Source organism: Eulemur rufifrons, chromosome 7, assembly GCF_041146395.1.
Source record: "Eulemur rufifrons isolate Redbay chromosome 7, OSU_ERuf_1, whole genome shotgun sequence".
NCBI classification, from domain to species: domain Eukaryota; kingdom Metazoa; phylum Chordata; class Mammalia; order Primates; family Lemuridae; genus Eulemur; species Eulemur rufifrons.
The window spans coordinates 11071044-11094808 of record NC_090989.1 but is presented as its reverse complement, the minus strand read 5'-3'; the positions used below and the strand labels follow the sequence as shown (position 1 = coordinate 11094808).

General features: G+C 39.9%; 1 protein-coding gene across 6 annotated transcripts in view; it reads left to right on the top strand.

Moving 5' to 3' along the window:
* Positions 1 to 23765, top strand: part of ITSN1 (intersectin 1) — a 196710-nt gene that overhangs the window by 115699 nt on the left and 57246 nt on the right. For 3 of the 6 annotated variants that reach the window (XM_069474971.1, XM_069474975.1, XM_069474972.1), the window contains exons 17-23: positions 2573 to 2700; positions 5092 to 5321; positions 7671 to 7792; positions 9587 to 9601; positions 17088 to 17335; positions 19338 to 19497; positions 23193 to 23398. In XM_069474971.1, coding sequence (XP_069331072.1) covers positions 2573 to 2700; positions 5092 to 5321; positions 7671 to 7792; positions 9587 to 9601; positions 17088 to 17335; positions 19338 to 19497; positions 23193 to 23398 — 1109 coding nt within the window. The remainder of the gene's footprint in view (positions 1 to 2572; positions 2701 to 5091; positions 5322 to 7670; positions 7793 to 9586; positions 9602 to 17087; positions 17336 to 19337; positions 19498 to 23192; positions 23399 to 23765) is intronic. The other 3 variants (XM_069474974.1, XM_069474976.1, XM_069474973.1) reach the window with 1 other exon arrangement.

Here is a 23765-nt window from a genome sequence, read left to right as displayed (position 1 = left end):
CAAGTCCAAGAAAACAGAAAAAGACCAGGATGCCTGCCTGCAACATCTTGATGTCCTTACAATTGATTGTGTATCTCAGCAGTGTTTGACTTGGATAAAGGAAATGATAGAAAAACTTTGCAGGATTGAAATCTGGATCCTAAGATGCCACCGCCTTCTGTTACCTTATTTGACATCTGTTATTTTATGGTTCCTGCAAGCTCCATCCTTGGAGGCATTTGAAGCTGCAACTTAGTTACAAAGATTGGTTCAACCGTAAGGCTGCTACATTCAAAAATAAATGTGTTTTAATTTTTAAGTATCTTCTTCATGTATTTGATACACTTAAGAATTGTTTTTGAATCTATCTCATCGGCATGTTTTTGGTAGATTCTTCAAATTTACTTTGTATTGCCTTCCATTTTACAGTGCCTCCTAACACATTACTAGCTTAGTTCTGTATCTTTTAATTTTTTTAAAAATTGCCAGAAATTATTGTGCTTTCTGAACCTGTTTAAGCATTTGATGGTATTGAAAATAGAAAAAAAATATAAATCAGTCTCTTTCTACCCTTCCTTTTAAAGGGTCTCTGCCACTGGGCTAATGCCTAGGCTGTCCCTGTCTGTGGTGCTGGCTTTTGGGGCTCTGGTCCATCTCTTAGGACACTTAGAGTTTGATTTAGTATCTTTCCGCTGCAGTTTTCCATTTCATGTCAAGATACATATGTGAGCCCAGAGTGCAGATTATACTGTTACAGTAACTGGCCCGTTATTCCATTTTGTCTCTGAAATATCAAATCTGAAATATTAGCAAGATTTTTCATTCATGTTATTAGTGACTACTATTTATTCTTGATTCCAAATTACCCTGAAAACCAATACTACTGATTTTTTTAACATATTAAAATTAAGTTTTACATCTGACGGTATGGCAGTGAGAAAGATAATGAAAGGTGGAATTCGTTTTCCCTAGTGTTAATTTTCTGCTCTGTTAGAACTTTAAACCGTCAGAGTGAGGCTTTGTCACTACTTTCTAATCTTCATTCTTGGTGTTTTCTGCTCCCTCCACTACCCCCCTAGCCAAGCTGTTGCCCCAAGTGCCCTTCCTGATTTAGAAGCCACATGCCCAGGGAATAGTCCACTAATTTGTGCCTTAAAAAGTCACCTCTTCCTGCTATGTCCTGCTTGGATGTTCCCAGCATCATCTATTGTGTTCCCCACTGATGCTCTTCCTTCCCTCTCTTCCTTCCCTTCCCTCCAATGTACCCCACAAAATAGTTTCCTCCCCTAACCCCCTAATCACCAGTTAAACTTTTTCTTGTATCTCATTGTTCCTTTTAGGGCCTCTCAGTGATCACTTACAGTTTACAAAACACTTGTATATGCAGTTTGACCTTAAACTGGGCATGGTCTAATTAGTAGGAAAAGGTTAGCCTAACCCTTAGGGCTTTTTTCTAATAAGAAGTGCATTTCAACCCCTCTACCTTTGTTGTTCAATCTCTGAATGAATCTAAAGATAGGAATTTAGAGCCTGGAAGAAGCTTGCATATCTGGTGATTTGCCAGTGAGCAAGGTGATAGAAGGCAGGGAAGGCCTTAGTCCTTAAATCTCCCCATAGAGACCCCTGGGCTGCCCACTGGGAGGACCAGCCCTAATTAGACCGAGAAGTCAACTGGAAATGCTCTCTGCCTGTACTGGGCACTTTGACTCAACTACTTATTGTTGACCCAAGTGAGAGGAGTTTTGGTGACTCAGTCTGTTAGTGACAACTTGCTTCTTATGGAATCAGAGAGTTTCCTCCTCAGCAGGCGTTTCCTTGTTTTTCATGCTTTTGGGTATTTGAAGTTCTTTAAATGTCATAGAATACGTTTTATTTTCAGTAGCCTGCTAAAGAAATTACAGACATTCCTGCAGCTAGTATCAAGTGAGAAAATTGGGTCCAGTGTAGTCATCATCAAATTATAGTTTTTTGCTTTCAACCTGATTGTTGGTTTAGTTTGGGGCAGTTGGCAAATTCATGGATGGATTTATTAGAGGAGATGCTCTGGAAGAGGTATGATTTGAAGAAAAATAGACCCTGGGGGGAAGAATCAAGGTCATGGAGCAAAGAGATGTCCATTTGTCCTCAGGCAGCATATCATAATGAGAAGGTGAGGTTTGATGGAGGGAGTGTGTGGCGAGGTGTGTGTCTTTTCAGAGCCAGTAGAGGCTGGTGTCGATAGATTATCAGAACCTTGAGGTTTTACTCAAGGTCATCGCCATATCTTAAAACTGGTTACATTCCATTATTATCGCAGAGCCTTTAGCAGTATTGCTCCTCTCCTGCCCTTTACTAGCAAATTTCTTCTAGAGCAAACCATGGAAAATGGGATATTGCGTTATGGTTCTCTAGAATGTCATCTTGAGCAGCCCTTGGAAATCAGTCATGTCAAAATGAGAGTGATTTTAGTTTTCCAAGTGGACATTTTCCAACTCTGAAATGTTGTCTCCTAAGTGTCCCAAGCTTCCCCGCTATGAAATGTTGCATGCTGATAAACAGTTGAAATGCCTGTCACCTCATGTCATTACATGAACTGTTTCTCAATTATTTATAGGAACTAAGAGAAATCCATAATAAGCAGCAACTCCAGAAGCAAAAGTCCATAGAGGCTGAACGACTGAAACAGAAAGAACAAGAGCGAAAGATCATAGAATTAGAAAAACAAAAAGAAGAAGCCCAAAGGTGAGTCTTTTCAGCAGATTGTGGACCCATCTGGAAGGAACTTTGAGGATTTACTATTCTTTGCCTGGTTTCTTCAAGTAGTTACTGCACCAGAAAGAGCCTCCCGTCTTTGAAAGTGTGCTGTGTGTGTGCACGTGTGCGCAAGCACAAACACACATATGTATAAATCTTTACATATATAAATACCCTTGAAGTTTTTGATTAGTTCCCAGAGCTCTCCCAAGCTCCTACTATGTAGATAAATGGAATTATACAGGGAAATTGGGACACTTGGCATGCTCATTTGCATGCTAATGACCGAAATACGTTTCCAGTTCACAGCCTTTTAACAACAGTGGTGGTCAGAGCCTGGTTTGAAATCCAGGCTGCTGGCCTAGCTCCCCCCAAGGGCTTCTCCAGCAGGCCCAGAGTGTGCCCCTCCATCTTCTTTCTTCTTTTCTTCAACCACAAATTAAACTTGAATACAAAAGGGGAAAATTTGCCACTGCTGCTTAGGATACAAACACATTTTTGTCTGTTTTTGTTTGAATGTTTGTGTTTTTTATTTTTACATATAACTTTCTATAGTCAATTATAGAAGTTTTTTAACTTATGGTGTGTCTGATTTTGTTATTGGGTATTTACTTTTAAATTTTCTGTTAATTTTAGACTCCAAAAAACAAAAGTGACAAAATGTCCCAATGATATGCTGTAAATTATAAAAATTGCTGATTGAAATTAGGCTAAAAAGATGAAGAAACAGATACTTGAGGCAAGGCATTGATGGTAGAGGGCTGAGTTCAGTTAAACTGCTCAGAGCTGCGCATGCTTTGTTAGGGGTATATACAGTCTTCTGAGTGTGTCTGTTTGTTTCTTTATTTATATTTTTGTTTTCAATGTCAGTGGGGAGGTGGCTGGGGTCTCAAGCCAATTTCGAAGACTATTTTATGGTTTTCTTGGGGGTGGGACTAAGGATTACTTCCTTGGATGTGTTGACTAACTACAACTCCATCCTTTTCTTACCTTCAGAGTTTATAAACTACTTTTATTATTCACACTATACTGCACGTCATGACCTTTTATGTTCCTACAAAGTAGAAATAAACATAAAGTATCATAATACAGAAAATAACATAATACAAATATGATATATAATACATATTCCAATTACATGTGTAAATAGTACCCCAAATTTAACTTCATAAATTAGTTGCTTATACATACATATGGTGACCTTTATTGGCAGAAAATTTAAAGTAATTTTTGTAATGTTTTTTTGTTATGAATAACAATGAACATCCCTACTCTTCCAAAAATGGTGAGTTTTTATGTTTTCTTAAAAGACATTTTAAAAATTATAAGTAAAATGTTTAAGATTTAAGTCTTAAAAAATTTTGCATTAAAATTTTTCACTCATACAGAGTAGAAATAAATATGATTTTTTTGACAATGGAGAATAAAAGTATAATTTGTTTCCATTATGTTCTGGTGACAGTTTCTTAATTCCATCCGATGACCTCTGTGCATTGACTATGTCACAGGATAGCAGTTCAGGGTAAAGGCCCTGGGACCAGGCTGCCTGGATTTGAACCACAGGCACATATGGCTGTGTGAGTGACTTGGGCCAGTCATTTACTCTCTGCCTCAGCTGCCTCATCTATAAAATGGGGATAATATGGGGCCTATCTACCTGGTGTGAAGATTAAAGGAGGTAATAATATGGAGAGCTAGTTGTTATTATCATTTATTACTGCACATTAGTTTGACTTGAAATATTTTCTGATTTTATAAAGTATTATGGAATGAGAGAAAAATCATTCCCAGTCTTTTCAGGTTGAGGCCATAATATTTTTCAAGGCCTAGATGGAATTGCAGTTATCTATTTGTGTTAGCTACTTTGAAAAACAAAAACACAATAGTTGAAGGCAGTAAAATAATCTATTGCTTTCAACTTCAAGTTTGGGGAGTAACGTGTTCATGTAAATGTGCTGCACCCTTATCTAGGGAGGAATTTCAACGATCTGATTGATCACGGACTTATTTAAACAATATTTTGTTTGCAGTGTTGGGCGTACTTTATTTTCACAGAAGTTATGTTTGTGTATGTTTTATGGCTTTTTTGTTTGCTTTTTGCAGTTTAATGCCAGTTTTGACATTAAGAAGTATTTTTCTTATTCTTACAACCACTTTATAAAATACATCAGAAATTTTCTTTCTGTGTTCTCCTAAATCTTGTGGTTTCCTCTTGCTTGGAAGGCCTTTGTTTCGTTGATTCAGTTGCTTCATCTGAAGAACAATATTCCTTTGATGTTTATCATCCCATTGACTAGCTGGAGCTTTCTGTGAAAAGAAGCGACGCTGGTGCTGCATTAGAGTTGCTTCCTTGCTGTAATCAAGCCTGTTTGTTGGCAGACGCGCTCAGGAGAGGGACAGGCAGTGGCTGGAGCACGTGCAGCAGGACGAGGAACATCAGAGGCCGAGAAAACTCCATGATGAGGAAAGACAGAAAAGGGAAGAGAGCATCAAAAAGAAGGATGGTGAGGAAAAAGGCAAACAGGAAGTGCAAGACAAGCTGGGTCGGCTTTTCCATCAACACCAGGAACCAGCTAAGCCGGCTGTCCAAGCACCCTGGTCCACCGCAGGTATTAGAACCCAGAAATCTAAAAAATAAGTCATCTTCTCTCCCAGATCCTCTTAAGAAATGCCCACATCTAATCAGACCCTCGCTTGGCTGCATTAACAGACGAGAACGTCAGTCTCTGATTTGGGGCAGGGCAGCTCTTCACGCCCCAGGATTATTCGAGATCTGTTTAATTCTTCCACCGCCGTGCTGACCTGCAGCCCCCACTACTGTGGCATCCAGGAGTCCTCTACAGCGTTAACAAAAGCGGCATGAAGTTCCATTAGCAAACCCCATTCATATACCTATATTCCACATAGAGCTCTTAACCTATGCTGCAAAAAGAACCTGCTGCTTCTCTGGTTTATTTTCCCTGGGAATTTCTAAGCTGTTTTACAACAGGAGGCAGCAGGTTTCCCCCTTGCCTACAACATGTGGCATTCACTGTCTCCAGTCCACTCTGCAGAACACCTTTGTTTTTTGCCTTTTGAAAAGTGTGATGGTATTGTGCCCTTTGAACATAATTTGCCTCTTTTTTTAAAAAATAGATACATGAAAGATCAATCTCATTGCAATAGCTTCAGAAAGCTATCCCTTATATCGGATGCAAGGTAGCGTGTATTTTTAAAGTTCTTGTGTGGTTGCATAATATTGTACAGCTTTGCAAATAATACTCAGCTGAAAAAAAAAAGTGATCACTTTTTCTTTGTGTGGTAAATTATATCAATTTTTAAGAATGTTATCACCAGCGTGCTTTTTTTAGTGCTGTGGCATACAGAAAGAAAAACACTTTCAAGCTATTCCATAAAGGTTTACTCTTTCCCCGCCTGCGCAGTGGGCAGGCATGGGAGTGAGGTGCAGAGCTGGGCCAGGCACCATTCTGCCTGCAGACACATGCAGTCCGGGGGCAAAGACTGACAAGTCATCAGGCCTGCACAATAGCGACCGTGTCATAGGAGGGACCAATTTATTTTTTGATAGCTTTTTTTTTTCTATTTTTATTTATTTATTTGAGACGGAGTCTCGCTCTGTCACCTGGGCTAGAGTGCCATCGTGTCAGCCTTGCTCACAGCAACCTCAAACTCCTGGGCTCAAGCGATTCTCCTGCCTCAGCCTCCTAAGTAGCTGGGATTATAGGCACATGTCACCAACATGCCCAGCTAATTTTTCTATTTTTAGTAGAGATGGGGGTCTTGCTCTTGCTCAGGCTGGTCTTAAACTCCTGACCTCAAGCAATCCTCCCCTTGGCCTCCCAGAGTGCTAGGATTACAGGCGTGAGCCACCATGCCCAGCCATGTTTTTTTTTTTTTTTAAATCTGAAAATAATTACATTATTATTTGATGTTAGGCAGTTAATTTAAGTTCCTTGTGCTTCCTCCTAGTATAAAATGAGGGTTTAGGCCAGGCGCGCTGTGAGCTAGGCTGATGCCGTGGTACTCTACTCAACGGAGTGAGACTGTCTCAAAAAAAAAAAAAAAAGAAAGGAAAAAAAAATAGTAAAATGAGGGTTTATTTTTTCCATTTTGGTCAGTGGTAAATTTTGTGTTATATATCATACAATTCAAGATTACATGGAGATAATATGTCTCCCTCACTGCTTTTCAGATAAATAGATATGTCTCAAAATACGTGTAGCTCTTGGGTAAAAAAGCTTAGAGAGGGCTATTAGTTATTGTTAACTAGAATCCAAAATATCTTGTGCTTGAAAACATCTTTAAAATCTTTATTTTATTTAAAATCTAAATAATTTCCATCTAGGATCCATACTTAGGCTCATGTTTTTCCCTAAAAAACGTAGGGAAGACTGACTTCACCGGGGATTTTCAGTAATAGCCGCTCTTGGTGAAGTCAGCACTTATGTTTTATATGACCATGTTAAGTGCCTAAAACATCAGCATTTCCATGTCTTTTAGTATGGAAAGTTGTGCTGCTCTGTCCCCTTCCAAATAAGTTTTCTCCTTGGCTGATTCAGATTTGGGGTCATATCCTCACTGCTACATTGTGCTCAGCATTCTGAGTGGGGAGGGAGGGGGGTGTTGATGCTTTGCAGATGTGTATGCTAGAACCCAAGCCAAGAGGCAGAGACAAGGGACCTTTAGGCAGCCTGACTGCACTCAGCCTTGGAATGACCTTTGTTTAGAGAGAGTCTGCTAGTGAACTCTCTGATGGATTTGAGTTGTTGACGTCAGATTTGGCTCTCCTTTGGTATTCAGTGTGTGTTTCAGAAATCCCTGGAGGGATGGAAATAGTTCTGATGTTAAGGTAGGCAATAGAGGAGATGTCAGTTGTTTGGCTTGTTGTCATACATTTGTGTTCCCTGTAATGATTTATTTTTGTTCCCTCTCCCCATCTCCACCCTTTTTGTAAACAGAAAAGGGTCCACTAACCATTTCCGCACAGGACAATGTAAAAGTGGTGTATTACCGAGCGCTCTACCCATTTGAATCCAGAAGTCATGATGAAATCACTATCCAGCCTGGAGACATAGTCATGGTAAGAAAGATTCCAGTGAGAGTGTCATTTCTGTGGATGATTGGCATCTGTCCTCTTTTTTGCTCTTATTTGACAATTGTGAAATTATCAGTGATCATGAAACCCAATAATCCAGCATCTGGATTTCTGAAGTATAATATAAACTTAATCTTCTTCATTTTCTATCAGAATATTTAAAAAACGTATCCTCACATCAATTTAAAACAGAATCAGTAAAGATGATGTGTTCTTACCGTATTTTTGTATAAATGGTAATTTTGAAGTTTAGGTTGCTACTTATATACACTATGAGTATATAATATATATTATGAGTCTTTAAGAAATAGTTTTAACTGCAAAATATTCTATCATCATTCTCATAATTGCCAATAACTTTTTATCTTTGAGTCAAAGCATCTTTTTTTTCTTCAATTATGTGAACTTTGAATTATTTAAAAAGCAATGAATTAAATACAGGTAATCTGCTTTCCTACTCTGTAAATTAAAAGATTAAAAAGTTCAGGATTTTGCTTTGTTGTAATTTATTGCCTTTAACTATAACAATAATCTTAGGATGGTGACTAAAGCTATAGGAACCATTTTAAAAAAGAATATAAAGCAATGTGGTTGACGTAAATTATTTTCTAAGAGAAAACAATAGTTACTTTGTCTAGTTATTCATTTAAGAATAAGAATCTTAGGATTGGTAAAACTTTGTGTCACCCCCTAGTGTTTTTTTAAAGATGGGAATGGTTTAGAATTTTTAAAGAACTATGAAAGTTAAGAATTGAGATAAACCTCTTTCTCACACAAGGACGATATGTCTTTGAAGTATAAAATGTTGGTTGGGTCATTAAACTATTACTCATGCATTCGTATTGCATGTACACATCATATCTCTTTGTGTAGAATGTATGGGCCAAAATACATAGAAAGAACAATGTGTTCGGCACTCAGAGAAATCAATCCCTCTCACCTGTTTTTCTGAGAGCTGCTTCCTCTGTAATTACCATGGGCTGGAAGAATCGAGGCCAAAGGTCCCAAATCTTTAGTAGTCAAAATCACCTTAACAGTAACAAAAACCTCTTCAAGTATACTCCATGCCTTCATTCAGCACACAGTTACTGAATGCCTGGAGCGTGCTGGGTGCCAGCCTCACTCAGTCTTTATAGAAAGAACTGTGGGATTCTCTTAAGTTTGGACACACCGCTCTGTGCACACGAACAGTGACTTGAGCCAGCCGTGGTGTTAGTCCTCTTTCTTCTGACTTTCACCATCTCCCGTTTCCTGCACTGTGGTTCGTAATGGCCTGAAGCTTCTTTACTCATACTGCCTCATATTTGAAATAGCATGTCTTTTAAAACAGCTTAATTGTAAAATATATAAATAACCATGCAGTAGCGGGAATCTAAAATTTCTGAAAATACAAGTTGACATCAGTGAGGACCTCATTACAAAATTTTTTTGACACTGTAAAAAAAAGCCTAATGTTTTTTGAAACTGGATTTTGTAACACAAGGTGCAGAAAAGTAATGCTCTTAATTTAAAATGAGGAAATACTATGAAATGTTATAATAAGGAAATGTTTCAGGTGATCTATATTTCAGTGAGAAAGTATTGCTCTTTTTCTGGAACATATTCAGGCCTGCCCCTGTAATCTTAGTCCAGTTTAGTGATATTGAATCCTTTTCCTCAAATTGGCTAGTTAACCAGCATCTTGTTTCGATGAGTAGAGTTTAGATGTGCTGTGAGAATAAAACATTTCATTAAATATATATTTTGCCTTGCTTTCAAAACTTTGCTTTCCTGGTGGAGGTTAAAGGGGAATGGGTAAGTCCTAACTGTCAGGAAGTCTGCATCTTATTTAATGTTTTGTTCTTTTAAATCACCTCAATTCCATGTGATTACACATATCTTTGGGTGTTGTCGTGGCAGTAAAAATATGTTTTGAGGCTGTGTAGTAGGTTGTTCTTTTTAAAAGAATAAAAGAAAGTTGTAAATCTTCTGAGTTTGTGTACTGAGTTTCTATTTACTATGCTCCATTTAGGACTAACTCTGACTAGCCTTAAAAAAAAAAAATCACACATGTATAAAATTTAAAAAAAAAAAAAGGACTAACTCAAAGGCTCTGTATTTGGCAAGTGATTAGGTCAAGTCTCCATCTCAGGCCATGGATAAGAAGAGTTCCAAGTAGATTAAACTTGAAAGATAAAATTCTGAAAATATTTTTTTTTAAAGGAGAATATTGAAATAAATTTCTGGCAAAGAAAGACCTTTCTAAGCTATTAAAACCAGAAGCCATAAAAGGCAAAAAAAAATAGATCTTACAGTATGCAAAAATTAAAATTTCTATTTTGGAAACTACATAAAAACCAAGGGTTACTAGCCATATTACATAAAGATTCCAAATAGTTACTTTGAAAGAGACCCATAGCCTCAGACATGTTGGGATAGAGTAGGAAGGAGCATTCACAGATGAAAAAAAGTAAAAAGTAAGTGATTTAAAAAATAAACGAAAAGATGCTTAACTTCATGGATGATCAGAAAATGCAACTTAAAAAAACAAGACAGCATTATTCCTCTATCAAATGAGCAAGTTTAAAGTTTGATAATGTCCAGCTTTGTCAAAAGTATAGGGAAGTGGATATAGTATACATCATATCATCAGCACCGTTGTATAAATTGGTTAAGGCAGTTTGGCAATGCCCATTCACATTTAAAATCCTCATTCCCCTTGACCCAGGAATTCTGTTTTCTTCCTCCTCTAGGCCCATTTTGGGCACATGCACAAATATATGTGCACACGGATGTTCATTGCAGTATTATTGGTGAAAGCATAAAAAAGAAAACAGCCCAATGTCCATTAGTAAAGGGATGGTTTAAATAAATTATGATACAGTTTAAAAAATTATATAGATTTATATATACAAATAAGATCTCCAATTAAAAAGCAGAAGCAATATGTGCAGTGTAATTGCATTTTGGCCAGAAATAAAACTGTCTGTGTATGTATGTGAGTGTTTATATATGTGTAAAGTCTTGAAATATATACATCGAACTGTTCACAGTGGCTACCACGGGGCAGTAAAGAGGAGGCTTTCCTGTTGAATTTTATGTACTTCTATATTATTTTCATATTTATAAATGTATCACATTTGTAATTTTTAATAAAACAATAAAAATAAATCCAACTTCAAGGGCAAGTATAGCAGAGAACGTCCACCCAGGACTGAAGCGGTGTTTACTTTCTCTCAGACATCCCAAATATGTAATGAAATGTGGAATGTACTGCTAGGCATAATTTGTTGGCCTGTCGAAGGGTTAGCAGTGCCTTTGTTTTGCACTACAACGTGCATTGTGACACTGCAGGTGCCATTCAACTGTATTATCTTTGTGAGGATAGCAGTCAGTGCAAAAAGATTAAAATTGACATGTAATGAATAGCAACAGGTTTTTTGGTTTTTTTTTTTTATTTCATGGAGTTGCAATGAAGGAGCCTGAGCATGAAAAATGTGTAGTGGAACATTACTGTCAGTCTCTCTTGGTTGAATAATCAGGGGTTCACTTTTACTTTTGTGGGCACAGTAATCATCAGATTCTCAGATTTCTTTCAAACTTCTTTGAAAAAGAGGTAACTATATGTTAGATTTTTAGAAAACCAACATTGTTCCTTTTTTTAATATAGGCAGTCTTGGGGGCGGGATCCTTAAAAATATTTGGCTTTAGAAAAACTTGATTATTAGCCCAGTTTTCTCCAAAAATATCTTGTTTTCATGGTTAACAAAAATTTAATGTGATATCTTGTATATAGTCCTATTCTAAATGTTGATAACACAAAGAAATATAAGATGATGTCTGTCATTATATCTTAAAATCTTTTTAGAAAAATCAAGAGAAATACGTTAAAAAGCCAATATATGATAAAGTTCTCAATGAATATCCATTAACTTTGCTAGGAATTTAAAAGAGGAAAGGAATCAGTGTGAACTGATGTCCTCAGGGAAGACTACTACTTTTTAAAAATTTCTTTCTTTTTCTTTTTTTAAAAATTTAATTAAATAGAGACAAGGTCTTGCTATGTTGCTCAGGCTGGTCTCAAACTCCTGGGCTCAAGAGATCCTCCCTCCTCCCAAAGTGGTAGGATTACAAGTGTGAGCCACCATGCCCAGCCAAGACTTCTAAATGGAAGCTTTTTTGTTGAGTTTGACCTTGATTGCTGTGAAAATATATGGCCTCTTTCCTTATCTGGAGGTCCTAACACTTGGAAGGTGAATAAATCAAATTTGACACCCATAATGTATTAGAAGAGCAAAAGAAATGAGAAGACCTCTACTCACTGCTGTTTTGTTGAGGTTTATCTTAAGAACACAGGCTGACCATCTAAATGCTTGCCCTTGGGCTGGTGCAGGACTGAGTGCATCTGAATTGCTTAGGGAGCTTCAAAAAGATAACCATGCCTAGGGTCACCCCCAGAGATTCTGGGAACTTTTAATCCTTATGCAGTATTCAAAAGTCTCTCCAGGCAGTTCTGTTAAGGAGTCAGGTTCAGGAACCATTCATCTAACCTAATCTCCTTTTCCTGTCAGGGCTAAACCTAAATCATTTCTAGAAAATAATACCTTATTTTATTTATTTATTTGTTTATTTTTATTTATTTATTTATTTATTTTGAAACAGGATCTTGTTCTGTCTCCCAGGACAGAGTGCAGTGGCCTCATCATAGCTCACACCATCAACTAATCAATTCATTCTGGAAATTGTCTTCTTAGTGTTACTCTTGTAACAGTTTGAACTTATTCTTTTTCCTTTTCTTCTCTTGATGGACAGTTGTTTTTGTTTTTTTTTTTTAAATGTAGTCAACAATACCTTTTTCATCTTCCTTAGATTTCCATAAATTTAACATATGAACTCAGCTCTTTTAGTAACAACTGGCCGTAATATGACTGCTATTTTCAGGGACCAGTATGAATATATAATACAGGGGTGGGTCAAGTCTGGCCCACTCACTGCTTGTTTTTTTTTTTTTTTTTTTTGAGACAGAGTCTCACTCTGTTGCCCGGGCTAGGGTGAGTGCCGTGGCGTCAGCCTAGCTCACAGCAACCTCAAACTCCTGGGCTCAAGCGATCCTCCTGCCTCAGCCTCCCAAGTAGCTGGGACTACAGGCATGCACCACCATGCCCGGCTAATTTTTTCTATATATTTTTAGCTGTCCATATAATTTCTTTCTATTTTTAGTAGAGATGGGGTCTCGCTCTTGCTCAGGCTGGTCTCGAACTCCTGAGCTCAAACGATCCACCCACCTCGGCCTCCCAGAGTGCTAGGATTACAGGCGTGAGCCACTGCGCCCGGCCTCACTGCTTGTTTTATAATCAAGTTTTATTGGAACACAGCCCGGCTTTTGTGCTACAGTGGCAGACTTGAGAAGTTGCAATAGAGGACCAATTTGTGGACCTCTAAGTTAGAGCTTTAGAAAAGAATTTTAGGGGGGTGGGGAAAAAAAATATGAAACTATTGTTTTTAACTTGCACTGCTCACTTAATAATTTATCATGAATATTTCCCATATTATTTCATATCATTGTACAAGAAATAATGTATACATTATGAGGACATACTGTATCTAACAAGATATACTGTTAGACTCTTTGATTCTGTAAAATAAAAAAAAAAAATAATAATAATAAAAATAATAGAAAAGAATTTTAATATCCTCATCTAGGAGTTTAGGGGGAAACCTTGTGTTTCAAAACTGGCACATCCGTGAAACACATGCTGCTACTCCATGGCACATCCCATGCAGCCATGACCAGCCGGTCTGTGTGCACAGTTTGAAGCTGTTCACTTTCCCAATTTGTCATACTCTGTGAGGGAAGATGGAATCTGTTTCCCTCCTTTGTGACATTCAGAGGTTTTAGGAATATTAATACTACCTAATGAAGATGGCAGCCATTGAGAATATAAACATTGAGCAAAGAGGCATAATATTATCAGGCTTTAGCCAAATGAACTTGAACCTAAATAGCTGCTATGTACATTTTACTGTTGCGTCAGTGACCTGTAATATACAGTATATAATTACTAACATTTTGTAGACAAGCTCTGTAACATAGTCCCAGAAATGTAAGCAATATTGGGATTTCTACTTCACTTTAATGATGTTCCACTAGAACTACCCCAAATAGTTTGGGATGTTGCAGTGGACCTGCTTAAATGAAACTGTATTAAAAACAAACTGTTACTAATAAAATCCCCCCTTGATAGCCACTAGTGAGTGAATGTAGTTTATGTAAAAGTCCACATTCTAGCCAGCCATGTTACAAAGAAGTTTGTGTGCCTAACTTCTTGGTCTACCATATTCATGTTTTCTAAGATTGGATTGACATTCTGGCTAAAGGTTCCCAAATCCAGGAATAAGTGTTTCTCATTTTCCTATGTTGACCTTTGTGCTTTTTCTAAATGGTTAATTTAATTTAGATGTTAAGAGTGAGTTTCTGTTATATCCTATGAACCTTAAAATTAAAATGTAATAATTAATTAAAATTAATGGATCCCTGCATGACTAAATTAAACTAATTAAGACTCTTGTTTGGGCTGTTGTTGAGACCAGTGAATTTCCTTGAGTAAAAGTGAAATACTGATTTCATTGTGGTCCTTAGGGATTGGGGAAGCTCTTGTTTGCAGAGAGAGATAAGAGGCTGAGGTGGTCCCCTCCCCCACTTCTAATTATACAGAGCACCGGCAGTGGTGCAGCACTTTCTGTCCTATCTGGGGACAGGCTGGGCGTAACCGTTAACTAGGGTGGAGGCTAGCCCTGCCCATAGGGTGGGACATTTCCTCAGGGCTTCAGATCACATTCCACATGTCCTTGTGTCTCATGAGGTTGACAGTGGATCATAGGACATAATTGAGTAAAGCAGCTGACATTTGAAGCCGTCCAAATTGGGCAGACCTAGGAGTTCCAGAGAGGCAGTAGTCAGGGACTGAGTTGAACTCCTGAAAGATTGCTACGGCAGGAAGGTAAACTCAGAGAGACCAGGATAGCAACAGGCAGGCTCCTAGATCAGGGAACCCTGTACAGAGAAGCTAACAGAGATTGTTGCCTAGAACAAGGGTAAAGTAGAGAACGGGCTTTTAGAACAAGATAAAAGCCCAAATACGAGAACAACAGCACAAACTCAGGGCTGGACAACAGGAGAGATGGCTTAAACAAGTCTATCATTAAACACTTCTCCTGTGCCAGGCAGTGGTCTAAATATTTATCAGTCCTCACAATTAGCATCACTGTAAGTCAGTCACTATCTCCAATAACTCCAAGACAGTTATTATCCCCATTTTATAGATGAAGAAACTGAGGCACCAAGATATTAAATTTGCCCAAAGTCAACCAGTTAATAAATGATAGAACTAGTATTTAAACTGAGGCAGTCTAATTGCAGAGCTCTATTTTTGATCATTACACTTTGTACTCCTAATGTTGAGTTATTGAACATTTGGCTCAAGCTCCCAATCACTCTGCCAGACATCACCTTTGGTCCTAGAATAGAGGGAGCTGAGCTTGGCTACTGAACCTGCTGAGAAGTGGGGGAGGCCCTGGCACAACCTGGCTCAGATAGAACCAGCTATGTTTCCAGTGCAGAGCAGCTGCAAAGCTACAGTGTGCCTTGATATCCCCGTTAAACAACAAGGAATGAAAGGCATCTGGCCGTTTGAGTTTAGCATAAAAGAAGATCCAAGTGGAAAAAATGTTATCCTAAATCCTCATCTACAGAAACAGTTGGGGCTGCCCAGAATAAAGGACAGTAAGAGCAAAACAATGTGGGGGAGTTGGCTGAAAAGTGACTAATGTGTTCACATGGGTGTAAGTGTGAGCACTGAGGAGGGAAGTGTGAAGCAAAAAACTGAACCTTTGGAAGTAGTATTGTGCTTTATCTGAGGAAGCTCCTTTTTGGCTGTTTGGAGAATTCTCAGCTTTCAAAATTGCTTTTATCCATGAAAATAAAGATTCCCTAAAGTGGAGCAGCAAGCAGACATCCCCTACTTGCTGAGTATTTTGTAAATATTAATAACATGCAGAATTTAAGAAGTAAGCCTTGCATTCTCTTTTCTCCTCCCCTATCTCAAACATTTTTTATTCAAATGAGCTAATAAGAATTACACCCTATTACTCACTCTGCACTGAATACAGATAGATATTTGGTTTGTTTAATAGTTTTTTGCTTTATTTTTTACTGAGTACTTGAAAAGATTAGACAAGTGGTATTTTTGCTAGATTTTCTAAAATCATTGTTGCTTATAACCCTACCCACTCATTTCTGTGATTTCTACATGGCAACGTTAATGTCCAATGAAGTGTTCAATGTCTTACCTCTTTAGGCAGTATATGAAAGGGTAAAAATTAGATAAGATCTCCGATAGACCTTATTTGACTTACAGTCATAAAAATAATTTTTTCTAATAATGACTGTGATGGCCCTCCAATGTCATTCTCCTGTTGCTCCTAAAATAGTGGGGGTTACTTGTAAAGATAAGTAGAATCATTTTGGCCATTTTGAATGATCCTTTTGAGTCGAAATTAAAATGCAAACATTAAAAGCACTTGGTGTAATAAATAGCCCTGAGATTTTTAAACAGCAAAATTCTATGTTCTCATGTATACTTTTGTGAATATTAAAGTTCAATTTGTGCAAAAGAAAACTATAGCACCTTAATAAAATTGATTATTGCTATAAATAATCACTTCCTTAATTTTCTCATCATGTATCTCTAGAGCTCTTTGGCTAAACGCAGCAGTCAGCTTTGCTTCCCCTGGAAATGATTGCTAAGGCTGTATTTTTTATCTTCCCTGTCCCTGTGCTGAATAACTACTACTTAGTTATTGGAGGTTTTTGGAGTACTGAATTTATATTGATTGTACCCTTTGCTTTCAACTTTAGATAATAAACCTAAGTCAAATTGTTTTTAATAATTACATGGCTTCCTGAGTGATGAAGCCTGTCAGGTCACTTTCCAATTCAAAATAGCTCTAAAAATTTAAACCATGTGCCCAAAGATTTCAGGCACTTTGTCTTAACTGCTGTTGTCATGGGGGGGAAGGGTAGAGCATAAAAAAATACAAAGAGCCAGAACTTGAATTATAGTGCTTGCCATGTTTCCAGACTTAATGTTTAGAGACCATTTTTCCAGACAAAATGAAGACATTTCTATGCCGTGTGTCAGTCTGAAGGGGGCAGAGGCTTAGGGCTTTGTTGTGGTAGGGTGTTGGGTATATTCAGGGTTTATTGAGTTGCACTTAAATTAAAGTTACGACTTTCCCACAGGTGGATGAAAGCCAAACTGGAGAACCCGGATGGCTTGGAGGAGAACTAAAGGGAAAGACAGGCTGGTTCCCTGCAAACTATGCAGAGAAAATCCCAGAAAACGAGGTTCCTGCTCCAGTCAAACCAGTGACTGATCTGACATCTGCCCCTGCCCCCAAACTGGCTTTGCGTGAGACCCCTGCTCCTTTGGCCGTGACTTCGTCAGAGCCCTCCACGACCCCCAACAACTGGGCTGACTTCAGCTCCACGTATGTGTAGCCTTGCTTTTTCTGATAATTTTTCAAATCCTGATTTAGTAATCTTTTGTTCTTTCCTCTAAATGTATCTATAGTCTTGGGTTGTCCCTCTGTACAAGGGAGCAGCCTTATTTTCATTATCTCTTTCTCCGGCTGACAAATTGGAGATTACAGTCTCTGAACTGGATTTAATGATATCATGGCCCAACAGTGGTTTACCCTACTACAAAATAAAGCCTGTTATCCTGTTTTGTTCAGTAGTTTATTTGTACCTTTCATTCATGTAGAAGAAATGGAGAAATACTGTTTCTTAATAATCTGTTTTGACATTCATGTCAGTCAGCAAATATTCAGAGTCATTTCCTGCATGCAAATAGCACCTTTTTTTGCTGGGCAGAAGCAGAAATTGAATGCAGTCATGTGGTTTTGAATAAGATAGAAAGCTGTTTCCTTTAAAGCTTTCGGCTTTCATTGGTCTCGTATAAATGTACAGGGGAGCGAAGAGGTGTATGCCCTTGGCTGTGTTAGTGCTGTGCCCTGGTTCCTCGGAAACGGCGCTGTGAAAACAGTGTGTGAGCAGAGGTTTGTAATGACAGATGAAAGCGCCGTCCGGACCTTCCGTGATAGGGCCATGACCTAGATGTGCAGGTGTCTAAAGTTATTTTATACTAGGGTACGAGTAAGAGTGATTTGAATAAAAGGCGTTTTAAATTTTTTTTCAAATCTAGTCATCTTTCAGAAGAAACAAATTGAAGGCAAGCAGTCAAGACATATGGCTGGAGAAAGATCAGATGGAACGAGGGAAGAAAGGAGAATAATGACCCAGGGCAGGAGGAAGTGGAGGGAAGGATGTGAGGAATAGCAAGTTTTTCATACTTCTATTTTCATATAAAAGGTTGAAGGTGCCAAAGAGTGTCCTCCCTATCTAATCTCTGCTAACAAAATAAAAAAAAAAAAAGCCTTCCATTAGCATGACTTCCAAGTTGAAGCTCTTCCTTCCTCTTTTGATTTTTTTTTTCTTTTTTTAATTTTTTTAGAGACATGGCAGAGATCATGGTGGGGGTGTCTCACTATGTTGCCCAGGAGGTCTGGAGCTCCCGGGCTCAAGTGTTCCTGCTGCCTCAGCCTCCCTAGTAGCTGGGATTACAGGTGCCACCGCCACACCCGGCTTCCCTTCCTCTTTTCATCTTGATTAAAAAGTTTTGACTTTTTAAACTAAAGCTTAGGCTAAAATAGAAGACTAATACCATGGTTTTCAGGATTTATTTTTGCCGTGGATCAAGTCAGTATGACTCTCTTCCTCAAGAAATGTGTGGTGTGCAGTTTTCCTGCTATAATTATGGGCAAACTATTTTCCAACCCAGAAATCAGGATGTGTAGTCTAACAAAGGAATTATATTGATTTTCAAATTTGTTTATATGTCTTATAATGATGTCAAAAGTAAATTGCATTTAGATCTGCATTCATGCAGATGTGTTTGTCTAAAATTATAAAATCACAAAATTAGAGCCGTCCTTGAGATCGGGGCAACTGGTTGCTGTAAGGATGCCGCTTGTCATTACCATGGTGTCTGGGCACACGGCTGGGTGCTCACTGTAGGATGGATGGGACAGAGAAATGGTGTTGAGAAGCTGCAGCTGCCAAGCTGGCACGTTTTCATATTTGGCATATGATTTATTTCTTTTTTCTCATTTAGCTATTGTTATTACAAATTATGACAATGGTCATGAGCATGTTTCTCTGGTGCTTTAGAGTTCACGTGACTGTCACAACCATAAGTGGCAGAATGTTGTTCCCATTTTACCCATGTCGCTAGCGTGTAGAGCTCAGACTTGAATCTAAGCCCAGTGCTTTCTTCTCCTCGTTCTTTAACTGTGAGAGCCACACACGTGTACTGGATGTGTGGTGCCCAGGCTCCTAAATTGCCATCTTGGGTTTTTTTTTGGGCTGTGGGTGAAAAGCTGGCGTGTTAGGAAGTGCTTGCTATTTATGGTGCTGTGCTTTTCCCTGCAGGTGGCCCACCAGCACGAATGATAAACCGGAAACGGATAACTGGGATGCGTGGGCAGCCCAGCCCTCTCTCACCGTTCCGGGTGCCGGCCAGTTAAGGCAGAGGTCAGCCTTCACCCCAGCCACGGCCACCGGCTCCTCCCCATCTCCTGTGCTAGGCCAGGTAAAGGCAGCCAGCGGGAGCGTGAAGACTTAGCATGCTGTCTGGGACCAACAACTTCAGCAAGTGCTTGTTGGCAATGTCACCTAGGAGTTGGCCTTGTCGTGTGTGTCGGGGTTGGCCGGCAGTGCAGGGTCCGGTTCTGGAGCCTGAAATCTGCAGTGAATGGCCATAGCGCAGAGAGGGGTACCCTGCTGCCTGGGTTGGTCAGGGAAGCTTCGCTTCAGAAGTGGCATTTGAGCTGCATCTTGACCAGCGGGTAAGATCTTACTGGAAAATGGAGAGGGCCGACCTATCAGACAGAAAGTGCTGGGAGGGGAGAGGCTTTAAGGCGGAAAATCAGAGTTTAAGGAAAATCATAGGTCACTCCATTTGGCTAGACCATTGAGTACTTATCAGAAGAGACAGACCAATTGAAGGTTAATGTGAAGCTCTGAAATGCCCTGCTAAGGAAGAAAGGATAAAGGTGGTTATTCTGAATATTTCTCTTTTGCTTAATGCAGTGAAGATAAAGGAATGGAATTTCTATAAATAATCAATCAAGCCAAACAGCAAACGCCCATCTGGGAGGTAGTGGGAGTGCAGGACTGTTTCCGATCTGGGAACACAGAGGAAGCACAGGCAGATTGCAGTGGAGGGCCCAGGGCGGGACGCTGGGCAGGAGGCTGCTGCTGTCGTCCAGGAGAGAGCGGGGGAGGGCCTGGACTTGGCTGAGTGAAGTTCACGGAGCAGGAGGTGCTGGTGGAAGTGGAAGCAGAGAGGACCTGGGAGAGCCTGCAGGGGAGAGTGAAGATGGCAGAGTCACAGCTTGTGGGAGCCGAAGGAAAGACACAAGGGCTGGGGCAGGGAAAACAGGTCCACCTTCAAGGAAAACAAGGAAGACAGAAAGAGAAATGGATTTTAGTTAGAGGGAAGAGTTGGGTTTTAGATGCGTTGAGTTGAAGGTGAAAGCGAGACGTCCAGGTAGTCCGTCTGGCGGGCTGTTGGGACATGGATCTGTAGGTGGAAGAGAGAGCAAGACTGGGCTTGTGGATGGAGCCATTCCCATACAGGACATACTCCTATCTAAGGAAATGCCGGAGGTCGTCCAAGGAGAGACAGTATCGGGGGAAATGGCAAGTCCACGGATGTGTGTGTTCTGTGGCCCGGAAGAGGAGGAGGAGGAGGAGGAGGAGGAGCAGCTACTTAGCAGGAATCGTCACTTTCCTTTGCATCTGACCCAGCTCAGCACTTAGCACATGTCACAAGCTCAGTCATGGTGGCTCTGTGATAGGGTGCGGGGGACGTTAGTGTGGTCAGGCAAAGAAGAGACCATTCAGTGTGGCAGTAGGACTGCTTTGCGACCTAGGAAGGAGTAGGATGAAGCCAGACTGCAAGGGTCGTAAAAGGAAATGAGTGGTGAGAAGGTGGAAAGATCTGGAAAGAGAAGGAGCAGAGCGGAGGGCCCCTGGGCAAGGCACCAGCCAACCATGTTGTCGGTGGAGGCGGAGATTGAAAAGTGAAGTGTTAGAGGATGCATTTGGTATGGGGTGGACACAACTTTAAAAGCACAGAAAAGAACAGGGGTTCTTTTTCATCTGGATTAGAGAAGACAAAGTGGAGAAAGTTCAGGGTGGGCTGCGTGACAGCAGCATTCTCTGTGAGCCCCGAGGCCTGCGAAGGATAGGAGGGGTTTGGAAGCCAGGAGTGGGCAGATCAGCAATCTGACAAAGAGCAGTAAAGGGTTGTCACCTGAGTCTGTAATTGATCGTTGCAGAGTCTCAGCTTTCTCTAGCAATGCTTCATAGCTAGGGACTAGGGATGATACGGTAATATGTAATCCACTGCTATTATTGTTACTATCATAGCAATATGCATAGATCTATGAAACTTTCTTAACAACTTTTTGAAGAAAGTATCATCTCTGTTTTACAGATGTGAAAACTGAGGCTTAGAGAGATTAAACAATTGTCAAGGTCACAAAATTAGTAAGAGGCAGACCTGGCACTCACACCTAGAGTGCGTGTTCTTGCGTGTTCTGTCCGACCCAGGCTGGGGTCATCGGGGCCCATCCACGTGAACAGGTGCACAGGGCATGGGGGAGATTTCGCAGTGGGAGAGGTTTGGAACCACCAAGGGGCATGGTTGCAATGGCTGCCCCTGGGGTCCGTTGGCAGAAAGATCTATGGAGGTGGCCGAGAGGACTGGACAGTGCAGTAGGACTGTGGGGTCAGCAGCGGTGAGGGTGTAAGGTTCACTGCGAGAGGGAAAAATGGAAGTTCACAAATGTACCGTCCTGGGGGTGTTTGAAATCCAGAGAAACCGCCTCAGTTCTGAGGCACTTGAAGGAGTGTCCAGCTAAATGGAAGGAAATAGGGATGTTGTATGTTTAAGAAGGTGGGAACCCACACAGTCCAGGATTTGGAGGTTATCAACATAGACGCTGAAACTGTTTGACCTGTTTGTTGTAAACACTCCATTTATCAGACATAATCATAATTTAATGTCAATATAAAAATAACAAAGACAAGTACAAATTGGTTCTGAATTAACTCTTTTTGGGTATTATCCTTTGTTCTTGTCCAATTTTGTATACAATTGAAAGCTGACATTTTGTTTTTCAGTATATGCTTCAAGATACTCTAATGGTTTTATGCTATATTTTTGGAAAAGATAATAAATGCCTGACCCTGCCTTTCCAGCGTCATCTCGTGCTGCACCCCTCCCTGAGACTAGGCCACACGCAGCCCCGGACTCTGCTTTTCTTCCCGGACCCCTTGCGATGCTCCACCTTGAGGCCTTTGCCCCTGCTGTGCCCTCAGCCCGAAGCGCCCTTCCTCCGAAGCCCTAGCTGTCAAAATCCTCGTTCTTCAAAGCCTGACTCAAATGCTGGCCCCTCTGTGAAATTTTCCCTGATGCCCAGAATTCACCCCCCTGCTCTCTTTGTTCCCACAGTGAATAGTTGGAACTCCTTTTTAGCATATTTTATTCTGCCAGGTGGTATACTTGGTTGTTTTTATCTCTTTCTTCCCTATTACTTGTGAGTTGCTTGCTGATAATATCATACTGTCCATTTTTATAGTGCTTTATAATAAAGTGCTTTACCCTGAATTATTTTGGGGAGGCAGAGACAATTTTTTTTAATCTTTGTAATTTCACAGCGCCTTGCATATACATATACAATAAATGGTAATTACAATGAATTTATGTGAACCAAACCCCTGCTTCTCTAAAAAGGAACTAAAGCACAATCCGGGCCAGGGCCTATTTTCCTGTGTTCACATAAACCAAAATATCAGTTAATTATCTCATGAAATTGCATAAATTTCTGCTCTGGTGCTAACCCTCCACTCAAAATCCAGATGAGATCAGAAATGGGCAGTTGTCCTGGGCAACTTGAGAGTGAAAATAGAACCAAAATATAAAAGGCACACAGCCAGGTGCAACAGAATGAATATGACCTCCTGGCTTTTTTAAATAGAGAGTTCTAGATGGCTAGACAGTGACTTTGTGAATAGGCTGGAAGGTTTATGCCTGCACTTTTAGACATAAACAACTATTGAGAAACAATGAAGTGTCTAGCACTCATGCCGTGCTGACACAGGGCCCTTTGTGGCTGTGCATGTGCTCGATGGAGAGGAGGTGCTAGTGCTCACGTCTGCCTTGATTGCTCACAAACCGCAATGTAATGAGAGGTCCTTTATGTCATTCCACACAAGGGTGAAAAAGTGGAGGGGCTACAAGCGCAAGCCCTGTATCCTTGGAGAGCCAAAAAAGACAACCATTTAAATTTTAACAAAAACGATGTCATCACCGTCCTGGAACAGCAAGACATGTGGTGGTTTGGAGAAGTTCAAGGTCAGAAGGGTTGGTTCCCCAAGTCTTACGTGAAACTCATTTCAGGGCCCATAAGGAAATCTACAAGGTATTTTTGTGTTTATCTGCTTCTATTCAATGAAAACAATATTGAGCGTTGAATTATTGTTTGCACTAGTTAAGACTCACCGATAGGAGTTTCAGAGTTATTTTATCTTCTGGATCTTTTAACTGTAAAAGTTAGAGTATATGAAATACGAAAAGGGATCCTCCTACAGATAAGTGGTCATTTTTTCTTCCCTTGTGGAAACCTAGACATCTTGTTGTTCATTGCTTTATGCGAGAAAGAATTTTACTCTGAGACCTGGAACATTCTTGTGTATTGGTTGGAGATCATGACTCTTTTTATCCTTAGCACCTAGTATTGTACCAGATTTATGTGAATACTTAGAAGCCCAAAGCATTTGGGGCAATAA